We start from the raw sequence: 26,196 nt of genomic DNA on the forward strand, positions 1-26,196 counted from the left end.
AATCTGATCGTGTGTACGAGGCTTTAGGCTTACCTGTAGGTGCTGGAAATATCTCTTAAACCTCCACGGTTTAGTCGATATTTACACTAGAGCGTGCGCCAATGTCAATTGTGCCATTTCTAAAGGGGGTCATGCCGTGACTGGCGGCTCCCGCGCATATGCAACTCCGGCCATTCACAGAGCCTGAGTTCGTGGCCCTGGAAGGAAGAGGGGTGAAGATGGACGCTCACTGCTAGTGGGTACAGGGGTGACATCACCGGCTTCGGTTTCAGGTAAGTGCCACATAATGGGCTACTATGCGATGCATAATAGCCCATTATGCTTTACCTTTGCAGGGAAATAGAGGATTTACTTCCTCTTTAAGCTGAGAAAACACAAACAATTCTTATTTCTTGTGTCTTTATTGAACACAGCCATTAAACATTCTCAGTGTTGGAGGAAAAAGTAAATGAACCATTGGAGTTAATAGCTAGTTAACCTTTGGCAGCAGTGACTTAAAGTAAAAGCTTTCAGTAGCTCTGAATCAGACCTGCACAACCTTCAGGAAGACATTTTGACCACATTTATGATGTCTGGTGTGAACAGTTCTTTTGAAGTCATTCCACAGCATCTCTATGGGATTAAGGTCTGGGCTCAGACTGGGCCACTCAAAAAGACACAGGGCTAGATTCAGATAGCCCTGCGTAACATTGTGCGGGCGTAACGTATCTCCGATACGTTACGCCGCCGTAAATTAGGGCGCAAGTTCCGTATTCATAAAGAACTTGCGCCCTAAGTTACGGCAGCGTAATGTATGTGGGCCGGCGTAAGCCTGCCTAATTTAAATGGGGATGATGTGGGCGTGTTTTATTTAAATTATTGTTGACCCCGCGTATTTTACGTTTTTTATGAACGGCGCATGCGCCGTTTGTGAAAGAATCCCAGTACGCATGCTCGAAATTCCGCCGCAAATCGTCATTGCTTTCGACGTGAACGTAAATTACGTCCAGCCCTATTCGCAAACGACGTAAAAAATTCAAAATTTGACACGGGAACGACGTCCATACTTAACATTGCGTACGCCTCATAGAAGCAGGAGCAACGTTACGCCGGAAAAAGCCTTACGCAAACAACGTAAAAAATTCCACTGGGTGCACGTACGTTTGTGATTCGGCGTATCTAGGTCATTTGCATATTCTACTCCGAAAGCGACGGAAGCGCCACCTAGCGGCCAGCGTAAATATGCACCCTAAGATACGACGGCGTAAGAGACTTACGCCAGTCGGATCTTAGCCTAATTTCGGCGTATCTTGCTTTCTGAATACAGAAAGAAGATACGCCGGCGCAGCTTTGAATTAAAGCAGCGTATCTATAGATACGCCTGCGTAAATTCTTGCTGAATCTAGCCCACATTTTCTTTTTTTGAAGCCAGTCTGTGGTGGATTTACTTCAGTGCTTGGGGTCATTGTCCTGCTTTATCACCCTACTGACAGACAGCCACTGTGACATCATCCTGTAGTAAATTTTTTGTACTTGAAAATTAAAGAATCTGTTACCCCAACATGTCATATTCTTGTTATGTGCCTGCTGTACCACGCCCTTGTATGAAAAAGTATCCCGTTCTCTTTGTATTGCTTCCTTTGTGTGAAATACCTGATGGGTCTGCCAGAACCCCTGCTTTGTCAATATAAACTGACCATACTAGGCAGGTGCAGGGGTGACAATCCCAGAAAGGTTGCAATTGGGCACCATCTCTTTATCCTCTACCACAAAGTGTAAAGGAAAATCTAGCCATTGGGACAAATGTAAAAAAAAGAAGAAAACATGTTTAGAATTAATATAATTTTTGTGTGTGTATATATATAGCATATTGACTTCTTTATTCTGTTTTTCATTTGCAGGAAGAAAACAAGATTCTCTTTTACCATCCAAATGAAATAGAGAAGAATGAAAAAATAAAAAATGTTGGTTTATGTGAAGCAATTGTGCAGTTTACCAGGTACATGATCTACATACACGTGTATTGTTGTGCCTAGCTTTACCTGGTCTTTTCGGAGGCGCATTTTACCTGCCAGCACTGCTAAGCAGTTTGACCAGCTTATAACTCTTATGCCATAGAGAAAATGTCTGAATGTTTGTTTCAGATATACAAGAAACCAGCACGTTTTGGGGATCTGCAACCCCCTTCTTAGGGCTAGATAAAGAGTTAGGTCCCTTTCACACGGACGGATAGAATGGTGCTTTTAGCTGCGGATTTTCTAGTTTTCTACCGCAGCTAAAAGCACACAATGCTTTCCTATGGCCCCATTCACACACAACGTTTAGCTGCGATTTCGTTGCATGCGGTTTGGTGCGAATAGAAAAAATAGAATTGAATGCGTCCAGGTGCGATTTAGCGCAGCTATATGCACTTAACCGCAGGTAATCGCAGTCTTTTGTGTCAACTGCGGATAGCAGCGTGAGAAAAAAAAATAACAGGAAGCACATCATAATCAAAAAAAATAAAAAGGGTTGCTATGGAAATGACTACCGCAGCTAAACGCGGCTGCATGTAACACTGTATGTTGCACAACATTTTCACGTTTTATTACCCAAACGTTTTTGTGTGCTCGCACTTAAATGTTTTATCTACTTGACTAGTGGTTATACCTTTACTAGCAGATTGCTCTGCAGTGTAGGCCAACTACTGTTAAGTGGCCATTCACACATTTTTTCACTTATGTGACATTAATGTTTCTATTTTATATGTTTATGGTATCACTTAGCACAACTATTATTTTTGTTTTCTGTATGTTTCATGATTATCACATGTTTATGTTGCTGCTTTGACCTTTTACTTTCAATTTTTGTTAATCAATTTCACTAGCTATTGATTAGCGCAGGAGTAACCCCCCTTATTTCCAGATTACAAAACACAAATTGCCGCAAAAACACATTACATGCTTTTCTGCAGCTTCTCCATTGAAGTATATTGAACCAAAAAAAAATAAAAAATGGCACCGTTTTGCGTTAAGTCCATGCCCTTTCCAAATACGCAGCAGCTGAAAAAAAATCATGGATGTGAATGTGTCCCATAGGAAAACATGTTAATGAACTGTAGTGTGTTTCTGCAAAAAGCACCAAAAAACAGAGGTGTGAACCCAGGCCTGAGATGTTTAGTAACATAATGGGGTTAAAAAAGCTAAAATAAGTACAGAAAAAAACAAATAATCGCTACTGTAAGGGGTTAATTTTTTTTTACTGTGGGACAGTGAAAGTAATATTTACAGTAGCAATTTGCTTTTTTTTTTTTACTATAAAGGGCTAATTTTAGTTTTTTTAACCCCATTATGTTACTGGCTGATTAAAGGGTCACTAAAGGAATTTTTTTTTTTAGCTAAATAGCTTCCTTTACCTTACTGCAGTCCTGGTTTCATGTCCTCATTGTTCGTTTTTGCTTTTAATGTTGCTGTAAATCCTCTCTGTTCTGGACACTTCCTGGTTGCCTGTTTCCTGATAACCACAGTGCTGGGAGATTTCTCACGGTGGTCACTAATGTGATTATTGTGTGTAAAACGAAACTGGATTGGTGCTGAGGAGTTTTAGACAAAGTATCACTGCTCTCTATTGGCTGACTGCCCTCTAGTGGCTCTCTGTACATCAGAGAACCAGCAAACAACAACAAAAACGAAACTACACTGCAGGCACATTATATGATTGTTTTTTTATCTATTTTTTAATCATTTTTAAAAGGAATCAGTTAACTATTATGTCTCTATGCCCTGTAAACAATCATTTCAGCTAAAAAAAAAAAATTCCTTTAGTGACCCTTTAAGCGATTATGAAAATTGTAATCGATTAAGTTCATAATCGATTAGTTGTCGATTAATCGATTAGTTGTTTCGGCCCTAAGTCTCAGTGTGAAAGCCCGATGCACTGCAGAACCTTAAAAAAAACTCCTGCAAGCAGCATCTTTGGAGCGATGAAGGAGTGGTGTGTACACAAATGGGCAGCAGGGCTGAACCGCCGGCAAAGCGCTGCTGCAGCGGCGCTTTGCGGTTGGTTTTAACCCCTTTTCCCCCACTTTACAATGAATGTTTATTTGGAACTGTGGAATTTACTCTCATTGACTGTTTTTATGTTTATTGTTTAGAACATTTAGCCCATTAAAACCAGCGCAGTCATTGCACACACAGAAGAACAGACAGTATTTTCATGAAGCTGAAGAAGGATTTTGGATGGTTATGGTATGACTTTAAAACTTTTTGAATCCATGTAGACTTTTAATAATGTCACTCCTCCCAAAAGTGATATTTTGGAGATATATATTCCAACATTGAGATTCCTGACTGTTTTGCCCACTTGGGTGTTTAAGTTGTTTCTGTCCACCTTTTGTGTGTTGTATCCTGTTGCTTTCTCCATAATCTCAAAAGAAAAGAAAAATTCCAACGAGAACAGGAAGCCCTAATAATGGCCATAGCACACGTGGAGACCCAGAAACGCAAGCTCTGAGATCTTTCCAATAGAGTCCCTGAGAAATTAAATGATGATTTGGTGATTTAAAGGGTTTGTAAAGGAAATTTTTTTTTTATCTTAATAGCTTCCTTTACCTTAATGCAGTGCTGTTTTCATGTCCTCATTGTTCGTTTTTGCTCTCAAGTTGCTGTAATTCTTCTCTGATCTCCACACTTCCTGGTTGTCTGTTTCCTGATGACCACAGTACTGGGAGCTTTCTCTCTGTGGTCACTAATCAAGGAGGTGTGATTACTGTGTGTCTAGTTTCTAATTTTGTTTTCCAAACCATCACTGCCCTGTATTGGCTCTGTATGCTCTGTAAGGCAGAGAGGTAGGAAAAAATGAAACTAGAAACTACAGGTACATTATATGATTGATTTTTATCTATTTTTAATTGTTTTTAAATGGAATCAGTTAACTATTATGTCTCTATACCCTGTAAACAGTCATTTTAGCAAAAAAATATTTTTTATTTACAACTCCTTTAACTCTTCTGCATCTTCAAATTGAACTATCACTTTTGTGTGGACTGATCCTTTAAATTTTAATACAACTTTAATCTTGGATGTTTATCTATAAGCCATTGGTTCATTCATAGCAGGTATTAGACAACGGGTAGTAATGATATGATGAAAACAAACAGGAAGCGCAATCCCATAGCGCAGTTAACCGCTTCCCGACCGCCGCATGTAGATATACGTCGGCAGAATGGCACGTACAGGCACATTGGCGTACCTGTACGTCCCTGCATTTCCGCGGGTCGGGGGTCCAATCGGGACCCCCCTCGCTACATGCGGCGGTCGGATTCCCGCGGGGAGCGATCCGGGACGACGGCGCGGCTATTCGTTTATAGCCGCTCCGTCGCGATCGCTCCCCGGAGCTGAAGAACGGGGAGAGCCGTATGTAAACACGGCTTCCCCGTGCTTCACTGTGGCGGCTGCATCGATCGAGTGATCCCTTATATAGGGAGACTCAATCGATGACGTCAGTCCTACAGCCACACCCCCCTATAGTTGTAAACACACACTAGGTGAACCCTAACTCCTACAGCGCCCCCTGTGGTTAACTCCCAAACTGCAACTGTCATTTTCACAATAAACAATGCAATTTAAATGCATTTTTTGCTGTGAAAATGACAATGGTCCCAAAAATGTGTGAAGTGTCCGCCATAATGTCGCAGTCACGAAAAAAATCGCTGATCGCCGCCATTAGTAGTAAAAAAAAAAATTATAATAATAAAACTATCCCCTATTTTGTAAACGCTATAAATTTGGCGCAAACCAATCGATAAACGCTTATTGCGATTTTTTTTTTTTTTTACCAAAAATGGGTAGAAGAATACGTATCGGCCTAAACTGAGGGGGAAAAAAATGTTATATATGTTTTTGGGGGATATTTATTATAGCAAAAAGTAAAAAATATTGAATTTGTTTCAAAATTGTCGCTCTATTTTTGTTTATAGCGCAAAAACAAAAAAACCGCAGAGGTGATCAAATACCACCAAAAGAAAGCTCTATTTGTGGGGAAAAAAGGACGCCAATTTTGTTTGGGAGCCACGTCGCATGACAGCGCAATTGTCTGTTAAAGCGACACAGTGCCGAATTGTAAAAACCCCTTGGGTCATTTAGCAGCATATTGGTCCGGTCCTTAAGTGGTTAAACCTTTTTGTATTACAAAAAATATATAAACCAATGCACTGTTGTGGAAAAGTACAGTGTCTTATTATTATTATTATACACAATTTATATAGCGATTTACAATGTAGAGGGGGGACAGCACAATTACAGTACAGTTCAATACAAAAGGTACAAGAGGGCCCGGCTCGTAGAGCTTACATTCTAAAGGAAGGGGGTGGTGGTACAAAAGGTAATAGTATCAGCAGCAGCTGGTCACTGATACTTATGAGATGCTGTACTTTTCCACACGACATGTTGGTGCAATGGTTTATATATCTCTTTATTTGTAATAAGGGCCCGTTCACACCACATGCAGTCCAGTGCGTGTGGTTTTTTGTTTTTTTTTCGTCATCAAATGCATGGAAAGTAGGTTATATGGTTTCCAATGGCATAGTTCACACCAGTGCAGTCAGTCCTAGAGCTTTCCAGTTTCAGAAAAAAAAGTAGAACATGCTGCATTTTGGACTGTACTGGAACGCATAAAAATGCACTGGAAAGGTATTACAAATGTATCAAACACACCAGACCCCAGTACAGTGAAAAAAATGGCAAAGTATCTGGAAAGCTTTAAAAACGCGTATGCAGAAACCCATCCGGAACGCATGTGGAGTAGGTTTTTGTGGTGTGAACTGGCCCTAAGACCTGGTTCACATTGATGCTAGTTTGAAATCGTGCTACTTCACTTGAAGTAGCGCGATTTCAAAGTAGCAAGGTCAGCGCGATTTCAGCTGCTACTTGATAGACATCTGTGTGGCTTCATACACAGATGTCTATTGAAGTCGTACCTGAAAATCAGCAAAAAGTAGTGCAGGAACTACTTTTGCAAATCGGTGCGGCGCCGCAAAATCGGTGTCACACCAATTGGAACAGCGTCATTGCCTCCAATAGGCTGCAACTTATCCTGTGATTTGATCTCTCAAATCGCATGACAAATCGCTCCAATGTGAACCTAGACTTATAAAAGTTTAACTGTGCTATGGATTGCGCTTCCTGTTTTTATACTTTTCCAGTGTTCCTCGTATGAGGGTTTGGAATCTGCAGTACCTGTATAACTGTGCACTGATTTGGATTGGTCCCATATGCTGACAGATGAGGATTGGCTTGATATCTGCCTAACGTTCATGTTGCTGTGCTACAGAGGGATTGATCCTACATTTTGGAACGAGATACGACGGCGTATCTCTATGATACGCTGTCGTATCTCTGAGTTGTGCCGTCGTATCTATGCGCCTGATTTTTAGAATCAGTTACGCATAGATTTCCCTTAGATCCGACAGGCGTAAGTCTCTTACGCCGTCGGATCGTAACTGCATATTTACGCTGGCCGCTAGGGGTGTGTACGCTGATTTACGCGTCAAAATATGTAAATCAGCTAGATACGCGAATTCACGAACGTACGCCCGGCCGACGCAGTACAGTTACGCCGTTTACATTAGGCTTTTCCCGGCGTAAAGTTACCCCTGCTATATGAGTTGTAAGTGCGGCGTACCAATGTTAAGTATGGCCGTCGTTCCCGTAACGAAATTTTAAAATTTTACGTTGTTTGCGTAACTTGTCCGTGAATGGGGCTGGACGTAATTTACGTTCACGTCAAAACCAATACGTCCTTGCGGCGTATTAGGAGCAATGCACACTGGGAGATTTCCACGGACGGCGCATGCGCCGTTCGTGAAAAACGTCAATCACGTCGGGGTCATGGTTATTTTACATAACACACGCCCCCCTGTTCCAAATTAGAATTAGGCGGGCTTACGCCGGCCGATTTACGCTACGCCGCCACAACTTACGGAGCAAGCGCTTTGAGAATACAGCACTTGCCCGTCTAAGTTGCGGAGGCGTAACGTAAATCGGATACGTTGCGCCTGCGCAAAGATACGCGGATCTACGAGAATCTGGCCCATAGTTTTTAATGTTGGTTGTAAAATCTATCCAGGGTTAATTGGTCGTGTGCGGTTGCTGTTTTTTGGTTCTTATGACAGTAATAATATGATGACTGACACATTGTATTGTGATAAAATCTTCAGGTGGTGAAAAATCCAGTTGTAGAAAAACAAAAAGATGGCAAGACTGTTCTAGAGTATGAAGAAGATGAGCTGCTTGTAAGTATATAATGTATAATGGTGTCGTTTTAGAACTTGCTGAATGCTATTTTTTTTTTGCCAACTTCTTTAAATGATAATTCACAAACTGGCATTCCCATTCAGCGCAAATATTTATTTTTGCCTTCATCTCCTATCCTTCCCCAACATATGCTTACTATTAATTTCTTCAGCAAAGAGGCTGACTTGATGTAGCGCACTACATCAATTAATGCCGTCACATGGGTACACAATAGCCCATTGTAAACTAGTAGCTAGATTCACATAGAGTTAGGTCAGCGTATTAGTAGATACGCCGACCTAACTCGGAAGCTACGCCGACCTAAGTTTAAGTGTATCCTCAAACAGAGATACACTTAAACCTATCTAAGATACGATGGCTTGCGCCGTCCTATCTTAGGGTGCAATATTTAGGCTGGCCGCTAGGTGGCGCTTCCATTGCGGTCGGCGTAGAATATGTAAATCACTAGATACGCCTATTCACGAACATACGCCCGGCCGACGCAGTACAGATACGCCGTTTACGTAACGCTTTTTCAGGCCTAAAGTTATTCCAACAAATAGTTGGAATAGTAATGTTAAAGTATGGCCGCCGTTCCCGCTTCGAAATTCGAAAATTTTACGTCGTTTGCGCAAGTCGTCCGTGAATAGGGATTTACGTCCATGTCCAAATCAATAGGCCCGTGCGGCGTACGTTGCCGCAATGCACACTGGGAAATGTAGACGGGACGGCACATGCGCCGTTCCAAAAAAACGTCAATCACGTCAGGTCAAAGAAAATTATCATAAAACACGCCCCCTCAGCCTATTTTGAATTTTGGCGCGCTCGCGCCCGCCGCATTTACGCTACGCCGCCGTAAGTTAGGAGGCAAGTACTTTGAGAATACAGTACTTGCCTCTCTGACTTAAGGCGGCGTAGCGTAAATACGATACGCTACGCCGCCTTAAAGTTGCAGCGCTCTCTGTGAATCTACCTATAGGGCTTCAGTGACTTGGCTTATACTGGTCTTTCCACCATTAGCGCTGACTGAATGGAGTAGTGGGAAGGCGTTTCTTCATAAAGCACAGGTAAAGTCTTACTGTGGCCGTAGCTCTGCTTTAAAATAGAATGGACTACTGCAACATTTATAAAACGTGTGTGTGTGTATGTATGTATGTATGTATGTATGTATGTGTGTATGTATATGTGTGTGTGTGTGTGTGTGTGTATATGTATATATGTATATATATATACATATATATATATATATATATATATATATATATATATATATATATATATATATATATATAATATACATATATACACACACCCGGATTCACAAAGCACTGCGTAAGAGATATGCCGTGTAAGTGCAAATATGCGCCGTGCCCACAAAACTAAGATACGGCTAAAAACAGACTTCATTCCACCAACGTAACTTGCCCGCGTAGAGTGGGCGCATATTTACGCTGGATGCATGTGGCGCTCCCATTGATTTTCTTTTCAAATATGCAAATGACGGAGATACGCCGATTCACGATCGTACTTGCGCCCGACGCAGGCTACGACCTGTGCGCGTAAGTTGTACGTACGGCGTAAAGTTATGCCCCATAAAGGAGATGTAACTCAGCAGCATCCATGCAAAGGGCTGCACCAGGGAACACAAGCCGGCGTATTTTACGTAGTTTACGTTGGACGTGAATATGACTAGGCGTAGGTTACGTTCACGCCGTAGGCAGTGATCCGGCATATCTTAGGCAGTTGTTCCGACATGATTGTGAGCATGCGCACTGAGATGCGTCCACAGGACGGCGCATGCGCCGTTCGTTATACGTATCTGTCTGGCGCTCGGCCCATCATTTGCATGGGGTCATGCCTCATTTGCATGGCTCATGCCCACTTCCACCTACGCCGGCTTACGCCTAGGAAACCCAGCGCAGTTTTGGGAGGAAGTGCTTTGTGAATTCCATGCTTGCCTCTCTGCGCTGCGTCGGCGTAGCGTAAAGGAGATCCGCTACGGCGGCATAAATGTGCGCAACTGTCTGTGAATCCGGGCCATATACACAAACGATCAACCATAACATTATGATCGCTGACAAGTAAAGTGAATAACTTTAATTATTTCACTACAGTGGCACCTGAAAGTGGGTGGGATATATTTAGGTAGTAAGTGAACATGTTGTCCCTGAGGTTGATGTGTTAAAAGCAGAAAAAATGGGCAAGAAAAATGCTAAAATATGAAAAAAAATGTAGTGAAAGTTATTAAAATAAGATTAATCTTATCAACAAAATTGTATATTGGATATGGTGTGTTCTTTTGTATGCTTTTAAATTGTAAACCAAAGTATATCTGTTATGCGAAAAAATGGAGGCTGCCATCATCGGTCTACTGAAAATCCTAGTTGCTTGGCTGTCTCTGACTTTAAAACTTTTCATAAAAATCATTGAAAAACATATCATTTACAAATAAGGCCGTTCCTAAGAATGCCGATGAACACGAGAAAATTAGCAGCTCCTATGCACGCTGAGAGTGTCATCACGGGCGGAGGATATTTTTGGATGCAGCACCACTAATGATGCTGATTCTGGAGAAGTGTGTCCCATAACTTTTCCAACTAATGGGACTGTTCATCTCTACTCCATGAACTTTATCACTACCAGTACCCACTAGTAAGCAGTTCTTTTGAATGCACCTTCCCCAGTATCAAACATCTGGGCAGTGTTGCCAACCTACCAGATTGAAATTTACTGGCACAATACCCGAAATTTACTGGCGCAGCCAAGTTTTTACTGGCATTTCACAACAGTTACTGAATTAAATTTTTAGGTGCAAATTTCAGTGTTTAGGCTACAAACAAGTACGCTAGGCAAATAGCAATGTGATTTAAGGTAGGTATTAAGATAAAAAAACATATTTTTGTTATTTTCGATATAATAAGGGCAAATTATTTAGTCACATCACCCCCTGCCACCAACACCCCCTGCCTCCAATCTCCTCTGCGGTGCCACCAACAACCCCTGTCTCCATCCCCCACCCTCTGCGGTGCCACCATCCCCCTCTGCGGTGCCACCAACACCCCCTGCCTCCAATCTCCACCAGCCTCCAATCTCCTCTGCGGTGCCACCAACAACCCCTGTCTCCATCCCCCACCCTCTGCGGTGCCACCATCCCCCTCTGCGGTGCCACCAACACCCCCTGCCTCCAATCTCCACCAGCCTCCATTGCCCCCTGCCTCCATCCCCTTCTGCGGTGCCACCGCCGGCACCATCACCCCCTGCCTCCAATCACCCCCTGCCTCCAATCTCCATGCGCAGTTCCAAGCCGAACCAATCTTGCCTATTTTTACTGGCACATTCCCGCAACCACGGACATTTACTAACGGGGGAAAAGTGTGCCCGTTTTTACGAACTGTCCGTAAAAACACGGACGGTTGGCAACACTGCATCTGGGTAATATCCCAACTAAGGATCCCTACCAGAGTTTATGTTTATGTGGTGAGCATCCAACTGCTATGCTTTTGGTTCCAATATAATTTTTCATTTTATGTTTCACGATATGGTTCCCGCTTTCTAGCTGGTCATATTGGCCAGCTCACTAATGAAGGGTTTCTCTCTCTCTCTATATATATATATATATATATATATATATATATATATATATATATATATATATATATATATATATATACACACATACACACACAGAACTGGATCTGTCTGGAGTAAGAAAAGGAATATATACCCTGTGCATCTGTCTGCATTTATGATTACTGATACACTCTCTGCCCGTTTTGTTTCAAGGCGCAACATGTCGGGCTGAGCGTCGTATGACATTTTCACAAGGGTTTTGTTATATTTACCAATAGGAAGTGGTTGCTAGTCTTCCACCCTTATGTATTCTAACCCTAGGTGATAGGAGCTATGTCATGCAAATTTTCTCGTGTTCATAGGCATTCTTAGGAACGGCCTTATTTGTAAATTATATGGTTTTCAATTATTTTTTTCAATAAATATTTAATTTTTAATATAATATGCCTTCAAAGTCCATCATCTGCCATCCATATTTTTCAAAATCTGATTTATCGGGACGTGGCACTGTGTATTCTTAAATTCATATCCACAGCTCCACTCTGTGATGATCTGATCTGTTATTTCTTTAAAACTTTTCAGTCACTGACCTGGAACAAGCATGCAGGAAATGCAAGTCAGAATTCTTTATCGCAATGGTTTTGGTGTGACTTAAGCCTCATACACACGATCGGACTTCCATCGGACAAATTTGTGGATTTTTGTCTGAAGGGCGTTGGCCGTATACTTGTTCTGCATACAGACGGTTTTTCGGCTCTTTACCGCCACCCTTTGGGCAACTTCTGCTATTGTTGTCTGATGTTTAGCATTGGTTCGGAGCATGTGAGTTTTGTACTTTGGATTTTAGTCCGACGGATTTGTGTACACACGATCGGATAATCCGATGTAACACATTTATGAGAGAGCATGCACAGCCAACATTTGTTGTCAGAAATTCTGACAACAATTGTCCGATGGAGCATACAGACAGTCAGATTATCCGAAAAACACGTCCGTCCGGACAGTTGTCGGAATATTCGATCGTGTGTACGGGCCTTTAGAACTGAAAACAAAGCATGAGCACATAAGCCAGGTAACTAGAGGAGTTCATCAATGGTAGCCTATTCACCTTTAAAAAATAAAATAAAAAATCAATGGCAGCCTACATGTTTCTTTTCTGACAAGCTTCCTTGTAATCTTCCTAATAAGATTTATTATTTTCTAAATTTGTTCACTTGCAGGATAAAGTGTATTCTTCGGTACTTCAGCAATGCTACAAAATGTATAAGGTATGAGATCTTAACGCTCATTATGCTCTTGGTTAACAAGGTAAAATAATGACCAGATAAGTTTCATCTTGATTAGATATCTATACATGTAACACCTACCTTGGATATTTATATATATATATATATATATATATATATATATATATATATATATATATATATATATATATATATATATATATATAAATATATAATTGTTCTGTTTTATTTGGAGCTCACAGCTACATTAACATGTAAACTTATTTTCTTTCCCTGTACAGCTATTTAATGGAACATTTGTCAAGTCTATGGAAACTGGTGGAGTAATATTGCTAAAGGACAGACTAGAGAAATTCTTTCATCGGGTAAATATTAATATGTGTTTCTGTCACTAATTTGAGTAGTGATTTGTGAGTTTTAATAACTTAAAGTGAACATATGGCAAAATAATGGGGGCGCCGGATCAGAAAGACTCGGAAATCCTCCGTTCCCGAGTCTTTCCAAGGTCAGCCAAGCTGTCCTCAAGCCTTTCCGGCTGTTTCCAAGGCTCTCCAGCGCCTCCCCACCTCTGGCTACATGCGGCATTGCACGCCATTGAAGTCAATGAAGAACAAATTATTTTCTTTTCCATTGACTTCAGTGGGGAAACTCGCTTTGATATGCGAGTGCTTTGGATTACGAGCATTCTCCTGGAACGGATTATGCTCGTAATCCGACATTCCACTGTACTGCAATCGCTGAGCAGCAAATTATATCGCCTGTGATGAATTTCAGTTATCGGCAAACCTGGCCTGTTAGTGGGCCCTGAGGACAGGGTTGAGGACCACTGACTTGGGAGACATGAGTTCAGAAAGGTTATGTACACGTAAATAGACAAAATATTTTTAGAAACTGAAGAACTTGTTGGACAACATGAGTGACTTGGATTTGTGTTCTTCATCCCACAGTATTTACAGACATTACAAATGCAGTCTTGTGATCTGCTCGATGTGTTTAGTGGCATCAGTTTTTTTCCGTTGGATAAGATGACTTACCTGAAAATCCAGTCATTCGTTAACAGGGTGGAAGAAAGTCTCAGTCTTGTGAAGTACACGGCATTCTTGTACAATGACCAGCTGATATGGTAGGTCAAATAAGCAGATTATTTTTATTTATGATTATATGGTGTAATTTTTCACTTGTCCTGCAGTAAAAGCGTATTTGTATGCAAAAGAAGTTAAAATAAAATGAACTCAAGGCAAGATTAGAATCCTTTTTTTTTTTATTTTATAAATTTTTTTTTTTGGAGCAGTTCCCCCACCTAGCAAAGATAAACGGTAAAAATATACTGTCATCTATCGTACAGATTGGCAGATAGTTCTTCCATCCATTTACGGCAGGGGTGTCCAATTTTTTTTCAAAGAGGGCCATATTTGATGAAGTGAACCTGCGTGAGGGCCGTCCATTTTGCCTGATATGCTTCGAACCATTAAAATTTGGTCTAAGTGTGTTCATTCGAGCACTAATACACTGCCCAACAAGAATTCTCTTGCCCTTGTGGCTGTGTGCGAATAAAGAGATGAACTCAGGCGTATTATTTGGATATAACGTATTTATTGGCGTATAACACGCACCTTCTCTTTAAGAGCGAAGTTTCAGGAAACATTTTTTTTTTTTTTTTTTTTTTTTTTTAAATAAAGAACAGTGAAGCAAAATAAGGGTCAGTGCCCTTCTGCAGCCTCACAAGTGCCCATCTGCAGACCCACCATTGCCAGGAATGCACCCACCATTTCCTGGAATGCACCCATGAGCGCCAAAGATTACCTACAGGAGAATCTCCTGTTTACATGGCGGCCTCTTTAATAAAAAGTCCCGCCTCCTTTGGACAGTTGTCCAATGCCAGCGCTGGAGACAGGACTTCCTATTACAGAAGCCGTCCGTAAACAGGAAACTCTCCTGTGTGTGTACGGCACTCGTCCCTCCTCCTCCCTGTCCCCTCCAAAGCATATGCATCTTTTGTGGCTCTGGCGCTGGGAGATCGTCGGGGACCACAAAAGATATATATGTCCAAATAACCAGGCGGGCCATTCAAAACCGGAACACGCCCACTTTTGGCCCGCGGGCCGGACTTTGGACATGCCTGATTTAAGCGAATGCATCTCAGTTATCCATTGACCTCCAATGTCTGGGGATAATAGACTTGGCAATTGTAAGGAAGACTCTAAGGAGCCCCTTCTTCCAGAGGCTTAACTAGAACCTTCAGGGCCCCAGTGCAAGAAACCATAAAGGGCCCCCCTGACCAATGGTTCCGGGGCCCTTTATTACGGTCCCACAGGCAGTGGTCAGCTGTGGCCTGAAGGGTTCATTCTTGGAGTGCTGGTCAGAGATCTCAGTGTAGCTCGGGGTGTCTACCAGGAAAAGAAAAGAGACCGGAGAGCCCTTATAGTGTAGTAAATTGCTTCACAAAGTAAAAATTGCTTGAAAAAGCTAAAAACCATGAAAAGTAGTTCCATGGTGGAAAAAGGAGATAGAAAAAAAATTACTTACATCTGTTGAGGTTGCAGTTACCCAGAAGGGTGGAAACATGCAACCTCCCAAGTGTGTGGGTCTCCACTCAGGATCAAGGTGGGCGCGCTCTATGTCTCAAGGCTTGCCTACCTAGGTTCTATGTGGGGTTACCAAACAATTGAATGCTTTGTAAAATTGAACCTGACAGAGTTACGGAACATTTGGTACTGTATGTACTAGTAGCAACCAATTTTTATTTGACCCGAACTACAGTCTTGCACTAGACTTTTGCCAATGTGCATTAGGAGTTGCAGCTCATCTAATTTCCTGGCAAGAGAATGCCCAGACCTTCTTCTTTTTTTTTTTTTTTTTCATAGTTGTGGATAGTGGAGAGGGATTAGAACACCTGTCAGGTTTTTTGTTTTGTTTTTTTGTCTTTTTTTTTATTTTATTGGGTACTGAAGGGTGGTACAATAACGAATTGACATACGTATAGAAAAATTCCAGAAAGTAATTTTACAGATATGGACCGTCAATACAGGGGTCAAGTCCTGGGAAAAAAAGTGTAGGAACTCCCACCCAAGATCCACTCCCCCACCAAAGAAAAAAAAATGATACGCTCGTATGCATAATTACTAAACTGCAAGTTCTTTGTAAATCCCGCGATAAGTCGCGGCAGACTTCCGCAATGTCTCCTGGGAACAATGACAAAAGCTCCCAGGAGACATTGCGGCATCGAGAAAGTGACGGAATACCCGCACAGTACCTGATGAATCCATATACAGGAAGCGGCCAGTAACACATAGGATTACTAAGGTTCGCCTGCCCCTGACAGTGACTTGAGCTGGGCATCGCCGCTTAGTGAAGGATTGGCTCGGGCGGCTCGGCTGCTCTAGTCCTGCAAAGGGAACTGCGTTCCTGCTGTGGAAAAAGTGCAGGAACTCCGTTCCCACGTGTTCCCGCAGGACTTGAGCCCTGCGTCAATATAACTTGTGTGTTTGAGGTAGAATGAATAAGATTTAGTCTATAGACCTACAGAAAACAGGCATTAAATTTGTTATTGGATAATACAACCTATAATATCATTCAATCACGTGCGGTTAGTCATATCAATCAGGGTTGAACAATGAAGTAGAATGCTAATACCAGGGGTCTCATTTTTTTATTTTTTTTGTATATATGGTTCGAATTTTGTACCGTGTGGTATATTTTCTCCGTAAGGTTTATGTCATTAATTCTTGTTTTCAAGTGTGATGGTACTACACCCCAGTTAAGCTCCATGTAATCTTTCCCACCACCTCCCAGTTATGCTTTAGAAATTGGGATCATTCTCTTACATTTTCTGGAATTGCGTCAAGATCACACATATTTGGAAACAATTGGAAAAATTTGAAACATATTAAACTAACTATACACAACTGCCTTTTATTCTCCCCTATCATAGGCCTTCCCATACATAACATGAGGCTAATACACACAATCTGAGTCGCAATCCATTGGCCAATTGCCTTCCACTAGAACACCTGTTAGGTTTTGATTGCGGTCTGTGCCCCAGTTGGGTAGATTCACCCCTCTCTGTCCTTTTTTACTGCAATCGTCGAAGGCTGAAGTGAAAAAAAAAAACCTAGATTTTGTTTTGTCAAAAGAGCTGAAATTGAGGGGAAATCTTCCAGCGGGGACTGTAGTTCTGGTAACAGAAGAGAATGGAGAAATGTCCTCACTTGTTTTGGTAATGGACAAGAAGGGAAAGGGAAATCTGTCCAATGGGACAATAATTGCCAAAAAAGAACTAACCAATAATATACCCCTTACTTACAAAGATGGGGGGGGGATTCTCGTTTTTTAGTTTTACTTTTTTCACTTTTGTTGAGAAAAACAAACATTCCCCTCTTGGTGATCTACTGTATGTACATTACAAGGATTTTAACAAACGTTGTTGCCGATTCCTACCTTTTGTTGTTATGAAGAAATCCCTGTGTGTTTTTCTTTGGTTATGTGTAGAGTGAATCCAATGGGAGTAGTTTTATAATTATCAATCAGCTGCTGCACTTGGCAGGTTTCTAATGAGGAAACTTGCGACGTGATTTCCTGTTGGGAGTATCTCACCAAAAATGAAATTTTTGTTGCTGGGGATGCCCAAAATCTGAGTTTTATTTTAGTGTTAACTTCTGGGAATCTCATAAAGCCAATCGCATAAGCAGGAAATGTTTCTGAGGGGTGTTCTGTGTACATTCTGTGTACAGAACACCTCCAGTTAGCCATCTTGCATTGCATTTTACAAAAAATGACAGAGCTGCAGATTGAAAAGGATAGGTCATTTTTAATAACATTTAATCACAATATGACTTATTATATGACACTATTGTATATGCTATATTACTTTGTTTTTTATTTGCAATTTTTTTTGCACGAAAGTGGAGTTACTGTAATTTCTCAGCATTTCTGCCCTTATTCCATGCATTTATGTATATAACAATCACAAATCAATAAAATGCATCTACACAAGTGGAGCTACAATGACAGTGTAAAAAATGATGACATACTCAAGCAGAGTCTTTAATGCTTACTATGATTTTCAAGCAGTCGCTGTTTCTTTGGCTGGGTGTTCTCAGGTTCACATTGCAGAGCAGCCAGGAGGGGGCGCAGTCAGCTAACAGGGCAGTATTTGTAAATTTTTCAATGTCTGTGCACGGTGCCATTACACAGCAGGTAGCCTCGGCTAGAAGTCTGTATATAGCTCTATGCATAGGTGATGGGGACAGAAATATCCACCTGTCACTGTAGCCAGCTCACCCTCTCAGGTCATGTGTCCTATTTCTGAAAGGGAATGAGTTGCAGTAATAATTTACAACCCTGGTGTAAGTTTGGTGTGAAAAGAGGAAGCAAATAGATGTGTGACTGACAGTCCTCAGCACTCCTGTCTGAAGACGTTACATTTTTACCCTTTTTCATTTAAAGAGTATCTGTTGCAAAGCTAAAATCTCACAATTTATTGATGTAATCTGCCTTTCTTTAGTTCTTCCACACAAAGTCATATCATTTTTTAGTGTAGCCTTGGCTTGGCCTCACTGCAGCAAAACAAGTATGCAGCAATTAGCTTGAGATTGGGCTCAGGTAAGTATTGCGGGGGAGCTACTATTAATGCATTCTCTGCACTAAAAGGTAAAAAAAAACGTTTACCTTTACAACCACTTTAAGCAATAACCTGCCAGTTTGACGTGGCAGACCTTTAACGGTCTGTGATTTATTCTATATTTTAACCTGATTATAGAACGGTTACTATTGCCTATAGAGTAGAGGTGCATGATTAATCATTAAAAAATCGTGATCTCGATTCAACCCCCTCACGATCTTAATCCAGCATTTCCACGATTCATTCATGTAACAAGTGTAGAGCCGTTTTCTGCTCACTCACAGCTGTCAAAAAAAAAAACAACCATTCGCAAATGTTTATCAACATTGCTCAGTGTGAAGATAAAAATAAACATTTTAACATTTGGTTCTTTTAGATCAGGAGTCTCAAACTCAAATTACCTGAGGGCCACAAGACAAGTTTTCATATCCCATGTTGGGCCGCATGCAAACTTGGGCACATCAGAGCACATCAGAGAACAGCACATCAAAGCACAGGGCACGGTACGGCACATCAGGAAAAGGCACATGGCACATCAGGGTACAGGACATGGCACATCAGGACATGGCACATACACACCCCACTGACCACTACACTCCCTCTAAAATATCCAAAAAAAAAAAAAAGAAGTTTTGCCTTTAGTTACTATACTTTAACCTCCTTGGTGGTATCCCCGAGTCACGCTCGGGGTAGATGTGCAGAGCGTGCAGCGGCGCGGCTTACCTTCTCGCTGAATCCACAGGCATGGTTTACTTACCTTGTCCCTGGATCCAGCGATGCATCCCCGCTCGATTCACAGTGTCCCCGTGTGCCGCCGATCTCCGTTCCCTGCGACGTTACGACGCACGGGGGCGGAGAACGGCGCCAAATTCAAAAAAGTAAACAAACACATTACATACAGTATACTGTAATCTTATAGATTACAGTACTGTATGTAAAAAATACACACCCCCCTTGTCCCTAGTGGTCTGCCCAGTGCCCTACATGTTATTTTATATAATAAAAACTGTTCTTTCTGACTGCAAACTGTAGATTGTCCATAGCAACCAAAAGTGTCCCTTTATGTCAAAAATGGTTTTAAAGCAGCTAGAAAACAGCGATAATAAATTATAATCGCTTGCAGAATTGAGCTATAGCGATTTGTGGGGAAATTCGTCATAAAAAAATAAAAGTAATGACAGCGACAATTCTGCAACTGAGCAAATTTCAGTGATTTTAAGTTGATTACATTATTGAATAATTTTTATTAGAATTATATTATTATTTGTTATAATTATTTATAATTATTTATTATATTATAATTTTTGTTTTTAAAAAAAAATCATACCCGGGATGCCTACTAGACTCTTGTTTGGTCAGATTTAAATGAGTTATTCCTAAGAATTGCAGGCCTACAGTATAAAACGCCAAATTTCCTTGCAAATAATTGTACCGCTTTTGGTACGTAATTTCAGACAGAATCATACCGCCAGGGAGGTTAATGTCTTGGTATACAGTATATGAAAAAAAAATCGCTCTACTTTTAGTGTTATGTACGATAGATATCCAGGCCATCCTTTTCTTTTAGGATGGGAAATATTGGGGGAACCAGTCCTTGTGTCCCTGTCTGTCAAGCTGTCATCGCTAGCCTCTTTGCTCTGCCATTCCTTGTTAACACTCGGCTCTATGGTTTTCTGGCTTCAGTTTCAGACTGTAGATATCCTGCTCACATTACAACACATGCTATACTGTCTCATTTACATGCTGTATTAAGATATAAATACATGTGCAAGTAGTTTGCCTTGTTTGAGAATCAATTTTAGAATAACTAATAAACCTGACATCCTCCAAGACTTTCCCTGCATCGTTATGCATTCATGCTATTTCTCATTTTTTATGAACAGTATACAGCTGTTCTCGTTAGCTATTACTACAGTGTATGGAAACTATGGCTTCCATGGAGCACTGACACATCAGTCCTTTTTTTTATAAACAGAATTTATTACGACAAAAAAGTGCATACATGTTATTGCATACATCCAAAGTGTCAATGATAACACGAGGGTGTACAGTAATCAGAATTCAGACAGTTCAAAACCGGTTTCATGAATAACAAACATAGGGGAAAAAGAAAGAGAGCAATATCTGGTGCCGACCATGTAGGTCATCTTGACCTGTAACAATATGTCCATCTAGCAACACAGACCCAAGGCGCCTTACGTACAAGTATCGGAGTCTTGTAGCCAACGATACCATATTTTGTCGTATTTGGTCGGGCATTCCCTGTTAATATACATAACCTTTTTATTCGGTAAATTATTATTGACCTCCACCTTCCACTCTACCAACTTAGGGGTACGGGTCGCATCCAATTCCAGGCAATAACCTTCCGCACCGAGAACCAGGTCTCGTGCAGGAACGTCTTCGTACATTTGTCTTTAGTATCTGGAAGCACCACAAGTAGGCATTGTTTGGGGTCTAATGTGACCGGAGAGCCCATGTGATTGTGCAGAAAGGTTACAACTTGCACCCACAGGCCTTGTATTTTGGGACATGACCATAGTAAGTGAAAGAACGTACCCACCTCCCTCCCACATATCTGACAAAGGGTAGATTGGGTGCTTCTATATCTGCCAACCCGAAGGAGGGTGAGATATGCGTGATGGATAATATAAATTTGCGTCAATCTGTCGGAGAGCTTGGGTGAGACAGCCTTGCAGGATTCTAAAGTCTCTTCCCATTCCTCATCCTCCAAGGGGCCTATCACTCTCTCCCAGCGAGGTTTGAGTTTATACGCCAATTTAGTGGAATTGGGTAGTGAGCAAACCGTAGAAGGCTGATGTTAATTTGCGGGGGTCAGTACTTTTGATTATAGCCATAAGTGGATTAGGGGCAGACTGCGGGATGGACTTCGAAAACTGAGCCCGGGCCGTGTGTCTCACCTGCAAGAATCGAAAGAGCGTGTATCTGGGGAGTGAAAATTCTTCGCTAAGCATGGTCAACGTTTTGAGTGTTCCGTCGGCAACCAGTTGGTGCATGTAAAGAATACCATGATTAAACCAGAGGTCTGCATCAGGCAGTTGCAGAAATTCTGACAGAGTTTTATTGTGCCATAATGGAGTATAATCATTATAGATTGGTATCCCTAGCTTGGTAGAAGCTAAGTCCCATATGCGTCTCTAATGGTATAGCAGAGTCTGTTTGTCATCCCCCAGTCCCGCACCACTAGAGCCCATTGCCAGCGCGTAGATTGAGTCCTCAGTGCGTCAAGCCCACCTCGGGCAGAACAGCTGGAGAAACCACTCCTTGTCGGTCTTGTCGATATAGTACAGTTGGGATAATTGTGACGCTATATAGTAGAGATTAAAATCGGCGAGGGTGGTGCCCCCCAGGTCTGTGGGGTTTTTAAGCACCTGCCAAGCTAATTTATGTCTGTTGTTTCCCTACACAAAAGGTTTCAGAAGAGCCTCAAGGGATTTTAAATGTTTCAGGGGTAAGTACACCGGGGAGTGCCAGAGAATGTAGAGTATCTTGGGTAGGAGGACCATTTTAATGGGGTTTACCTGGCCCCAAACCCCTAGTGGTAGACAGGCTCAGGCTCGTAGTTTGGATTTAACATGAGAAATTAGGGGCCCTAGTTTTAATTGTATATGATTAAAAGGTGTCAAATCAGTCTTTTTAACCACATTTTTCTGCTACAGGGTGGCACCAGTGTGCCGGATCACATATAAATACATATGATCCGACACTTCCGTGTAGGGGGCATGCATTGTGCACCACCCGCAGCTCGCTTCTGCTGTGATCACACAGCGGAAGCCGGGTACTCGATGTCCTCTGGCCCTGCCGTTTGTCAGGTAGAGACACAGAACGGTGATCTGCCTATGTAAACAAGGCAGATCGCTGTTTTGACAGGAGGGAAGGGATGAAGTTTGTGTCCCTGAAAAGCAGGGAATAAATTCCATCTCTTCCCCCAGTAAAAGCACCTCACACCGTATAGTAAAACACTGGCTAGGTACACGATTAAAGTGGAAGTAAAGTCTTATTTTTTTTTTAACTTGTACCTACAGGTAAGCGTATAATGAGGCTTACCTGTAGGTACTGGGAATATCTCCTAAACTTGCACAGTTTAGGAGATATTTAGAGTGCATGCAGCCGATGATGTAATTCTGTGACTGACCTTCGGAGCCTGTGATGTAAACTGCGGCTCCCACGCGCATGCTTGGACCACTTACAGCGCCGGAACCCGCGAACCCAGAAGAAACATCTGGGAAGATGTTAGCCGTCTCAGCGGTGTGCCGCTGGAGGGTAGGATTGCAGGATTTTTCTTTTTTTTTGTATTTCCCAGAGTTGAACCATTTTAATGAATACATACTGTAACTGTATTCATTTTAATAATATCTACCCGAACTTTAGATTCAATACTGCACCCTGGAATTGGCTGCTTCAGTGGTGGATTCTGATGCAATACATGGCTAAGGGTAGATTTATACATGCATCTAAATCTCCTTTACTCTAAAGCTTGATCCGCTTTCGAATCGCGCTTTAGAGGCTACTGACAGACGGTGAGGAAGCAATGTGATGCCTCCTCACGTCTGTTTTAACCTGATTTTTGCTGTCGAACATGCAGGGGGGCATTTGCAGTGCTTTGCCATCTGCTAGAGTGTGTAGCGTTCAGCAGGCGACATCGCTGCATGTCAGGTAAACTTTGCCGCAGAGCAAAGCATCACGACCACAGCATGTAAACGGCCCCATCCGCTGTCTATTGCAGTTTAAAGGGGGCGGTTGGCAGGTGGCAAAAACAAGTCTTCAGCCATGCATTTTTTGCTGTTACCCCCCAGCCGCACGTCTAAATGAAATCTAATGGATGCGAGAGTAATTTTCATACTTTCTTCTTCCAAGATCAGCTCCACTTGCATGGAGATTTTTAAACTAGTTGGATAATGTCTAGGTATAATAACCTGTGTCTCCAACCACCAGAAGTGCTTGTTATCCCCCTGTAGGTATGCCAGGAGGTTTATAGCCACCCTAAAGTCTTAATGGAAAATATAAGTATTAATCACTGGACTGCCACAGTTTTTCATTTTTCTGGGTACTGGTGCTTTCACGCTGTGATGAGACTTTTCTTGATGCATTTTCTGATAAGTGTTTTCTGTTGCAGGAGTGGTCTGGAACAAGAAGACATGAGAATATTGTACAAATACCTCACTACATCTCTCTTCCCCAGATACATTGAACCAGAGGTAAGAACAAATATGGATCTAGCAGACCTTAAAGTAAACCTGTCATGAGAGAGATATGGGGGTTGCCATTGCGGACTTCCTGAAACCTTTACGTTTTAATAAATGGACATATTTTTGCTGGTAAATAAATGTGCATTTAGTATTTTTTTATTATTATTATTATTATTATTTATTTTTTTATTATTATTTTTACACCGAAGCCTGCAATGTATTGCCCCCACAATCAGTGGATCATAGGTGCAATATCGGTCTCCTGAACACTCTCCCTCCATCTTTCTGCCTGTAGCGCTGTGCGTGCTAGAAAGCTGGAGGAATATTTAATGGACTATGAGTATGCTGATCAGGCACCTGTAGTCCATTGAAAACCACAACCTGCCTGCTGTGGTGGAAAATGGGGCTTGTAGTTTATTCAGTCATGGATCACTGTGAATGAATGATGCCTCTATGCAGGCGGAGCACCACACATCTGCACTGATATTAAACATGACAGCAGAGGGGGGAAAGGAACCCCCGCTCACTGTCTCTAAGTGCTACAAGTGGCGTTATTCATGGTTTATTTAATTCTGTGTTTTATGCACTCTCAGATTGATTTGTTGTATTACTCCATTTTTTGCAACTTGTCTGCTTTGAATGATTATTATTTATCTTTTTAGCTAGCTGGAAGAGATTCCCCCATACGTCCTGAGATGCCTGGAAATCTACAGCACTATGGAAGGTAAAGCAGTTACCATAATTTAGATGCATAATCGAGATTTTATGTCCAGATTCATTTAAAGATGAACTCCAGACAAACGGCTAAATACAGATGAAATACACATTTGAGAGCTGTTTAACCTGCCTTATCTTTTGTATTTCTGTTCATTCAGTTCTAAGATTTACACAGCTCTGCTACAAAGCACATCCCTGTCTGGCAGGGCAGAAGACCTGAATCTTCTCTACTGCTACTGCAGCTTTGTCACCTTCCAGACTTGCCCCTCTGAGCCTGTGATTGGACAATAAATTGAGAAATGCATGCTGATTAGCTCTGTCATTAGGGCAGGCCATAGACGGTGAGAATTTCTTTCCTGCAAATACAGGTTGCAGGAAAGAAATTTGCACTATTCTCCCATCAACACGGACAGTGCTGACAGGGGAATCCCTTCTGCTGAGACATTGTATTCTCCTGGCGGGCTAAGCTGTCCCCGCTGGGAGAAGACAGTGATTATTGCTAGCAGCAACTAGCAATAGTCGCAAGTAAAGTTTGTAAGGCTGGTTGTACGCAAGTTGATCGATAGAACTGGCTCAGGCTCTCAGCGGCGCTGACATTGTCGGATCTCTGCAGAACCTGGACCGGCTCTATGATGTCCTTTAGCCCACTGTCTGCTGGATTTGGGTCAAACAGCTTTTGGCCATACTTCTGCCATGGATCACAGGAGTGCACTTAATTTTGCACTCCTGTGATCCATGGGTGAAGTATGGCCAAAAGAGGTTTGACCATACTTCTCTTTTTAAAAAAAAATTCCACTATTATTTACAAAGAAGCCAAAAAAAGTAGGGGCCTCTCCCCGTTTATACATACATGGATTCATTTCATTGGGGTAAGGTGCTGTAAATTTTTATTTTATTTTTCATTTAGTGGTGGAAAGCCACTTTAAAATACCGCCTGTGAAATTGTTGACCAAACCCAAGCTGAATAATGGTACATATCAATTTTCATGAATCCAGTAATAATACTGACATACAAAGCATCTTAGTGAGCATTTTAGTGAGCCAAAAGCTGCGGCTTTTAGCTCACTAAATTATAGGTGATCACCAAGGGCAAGGGCACATTTTATTATAATCTAAAGAAGAACTTACTATGCCTACCAGTGTTCACATTGTTACCAGATAATGTGCTTACTTGTTGGTGGATAATATAAGGCAACACAAAATTGCACTCAGCAACATGTGCAGATCTTATTATGCTAGTCTGTACTACATTACTTTGTCTTTTATGTCTGGTGTATGAAAATAATCTATCCATGTTATTCTAGGGTACATTTAGACCTGTGCATCTTCACACATTTTAGAGATTGCATTTATGGGCAAATCGGCTCGTTTTAAGGTGCATTCAGCTTGGCTTTGGTATTCGTTTGAGTCATTTCCTTCCCAGGTGCATTTGATCAACATAGTTACATAAATTGAAAAAAGTCCATCTAGTTCAACATAAAAAAAACAAAAAATAAACATACAATCCCATATACACAATCCTATACCAACAGTTGATCCAGAAGAAGGCAAAAAAAAACAGCAAAGCCTGATCCAATTTGCTA

General features: G+C 41.6%; 1 protein-coding gene across 2 annotated transcripts in view; it reads left to right on the forward strand.

Moving 5' to 3' along the window:
- Positions 1-26,196, forward strand: part of CCZ1 (CCZ1 homolog, vacuolar protein trafficking and biogenesis associated) — a 92,809-nt gene that overhangs the window by 20,254 nt on the left and 46,359 nt on the right. For both annotated transcript variants that reach the window (XM_040356803.1, XM_040356801.1), the window contains exons 3-10: positions 1,881-1,978; positions 4,112-4,205; positions 8,174-8,248; positions 13,040-13,087; positions 13,348-13,431; positions 14,014-14,189; positions 23,824-23,905; positions 24,559-24,620. In XM_040356803.1, the coding sequence (XP_040212737.1) occupies positions 1,881-1,978; positions 4,112-4,205; positions 8,174-8,248; positions 13,040-13,087; positions 13,348-13,431; positions 14,014-14,189; positions 23,824-23,905; positions 24,559-24,620 (719 nt within the window). The remainder of the gene's footprint in view (positions 1-1,880; positions 1,979-4,111; positions 4,206-8,173; positions 8,249-13,039; positions 13,088-13,347; positions 13,432-14,013; positions 14,190-23,823; positions 23,906-24,558; positions 24,621-26,196) is intronic.

The sequence above is a fragment of the Rana temporaria genome, chromosome 6 (genome assembly GCF_905171775.1).
Source record: "Rana temporaria chromosome 6, aRanTem1.1, whole genome shotgun sequence".
Taxonomy (NCBI): Eukaryota; Metazoa; Chordata; class Amphibia; order Anura; family Ranidae; genus Rana; species Rana temporaria.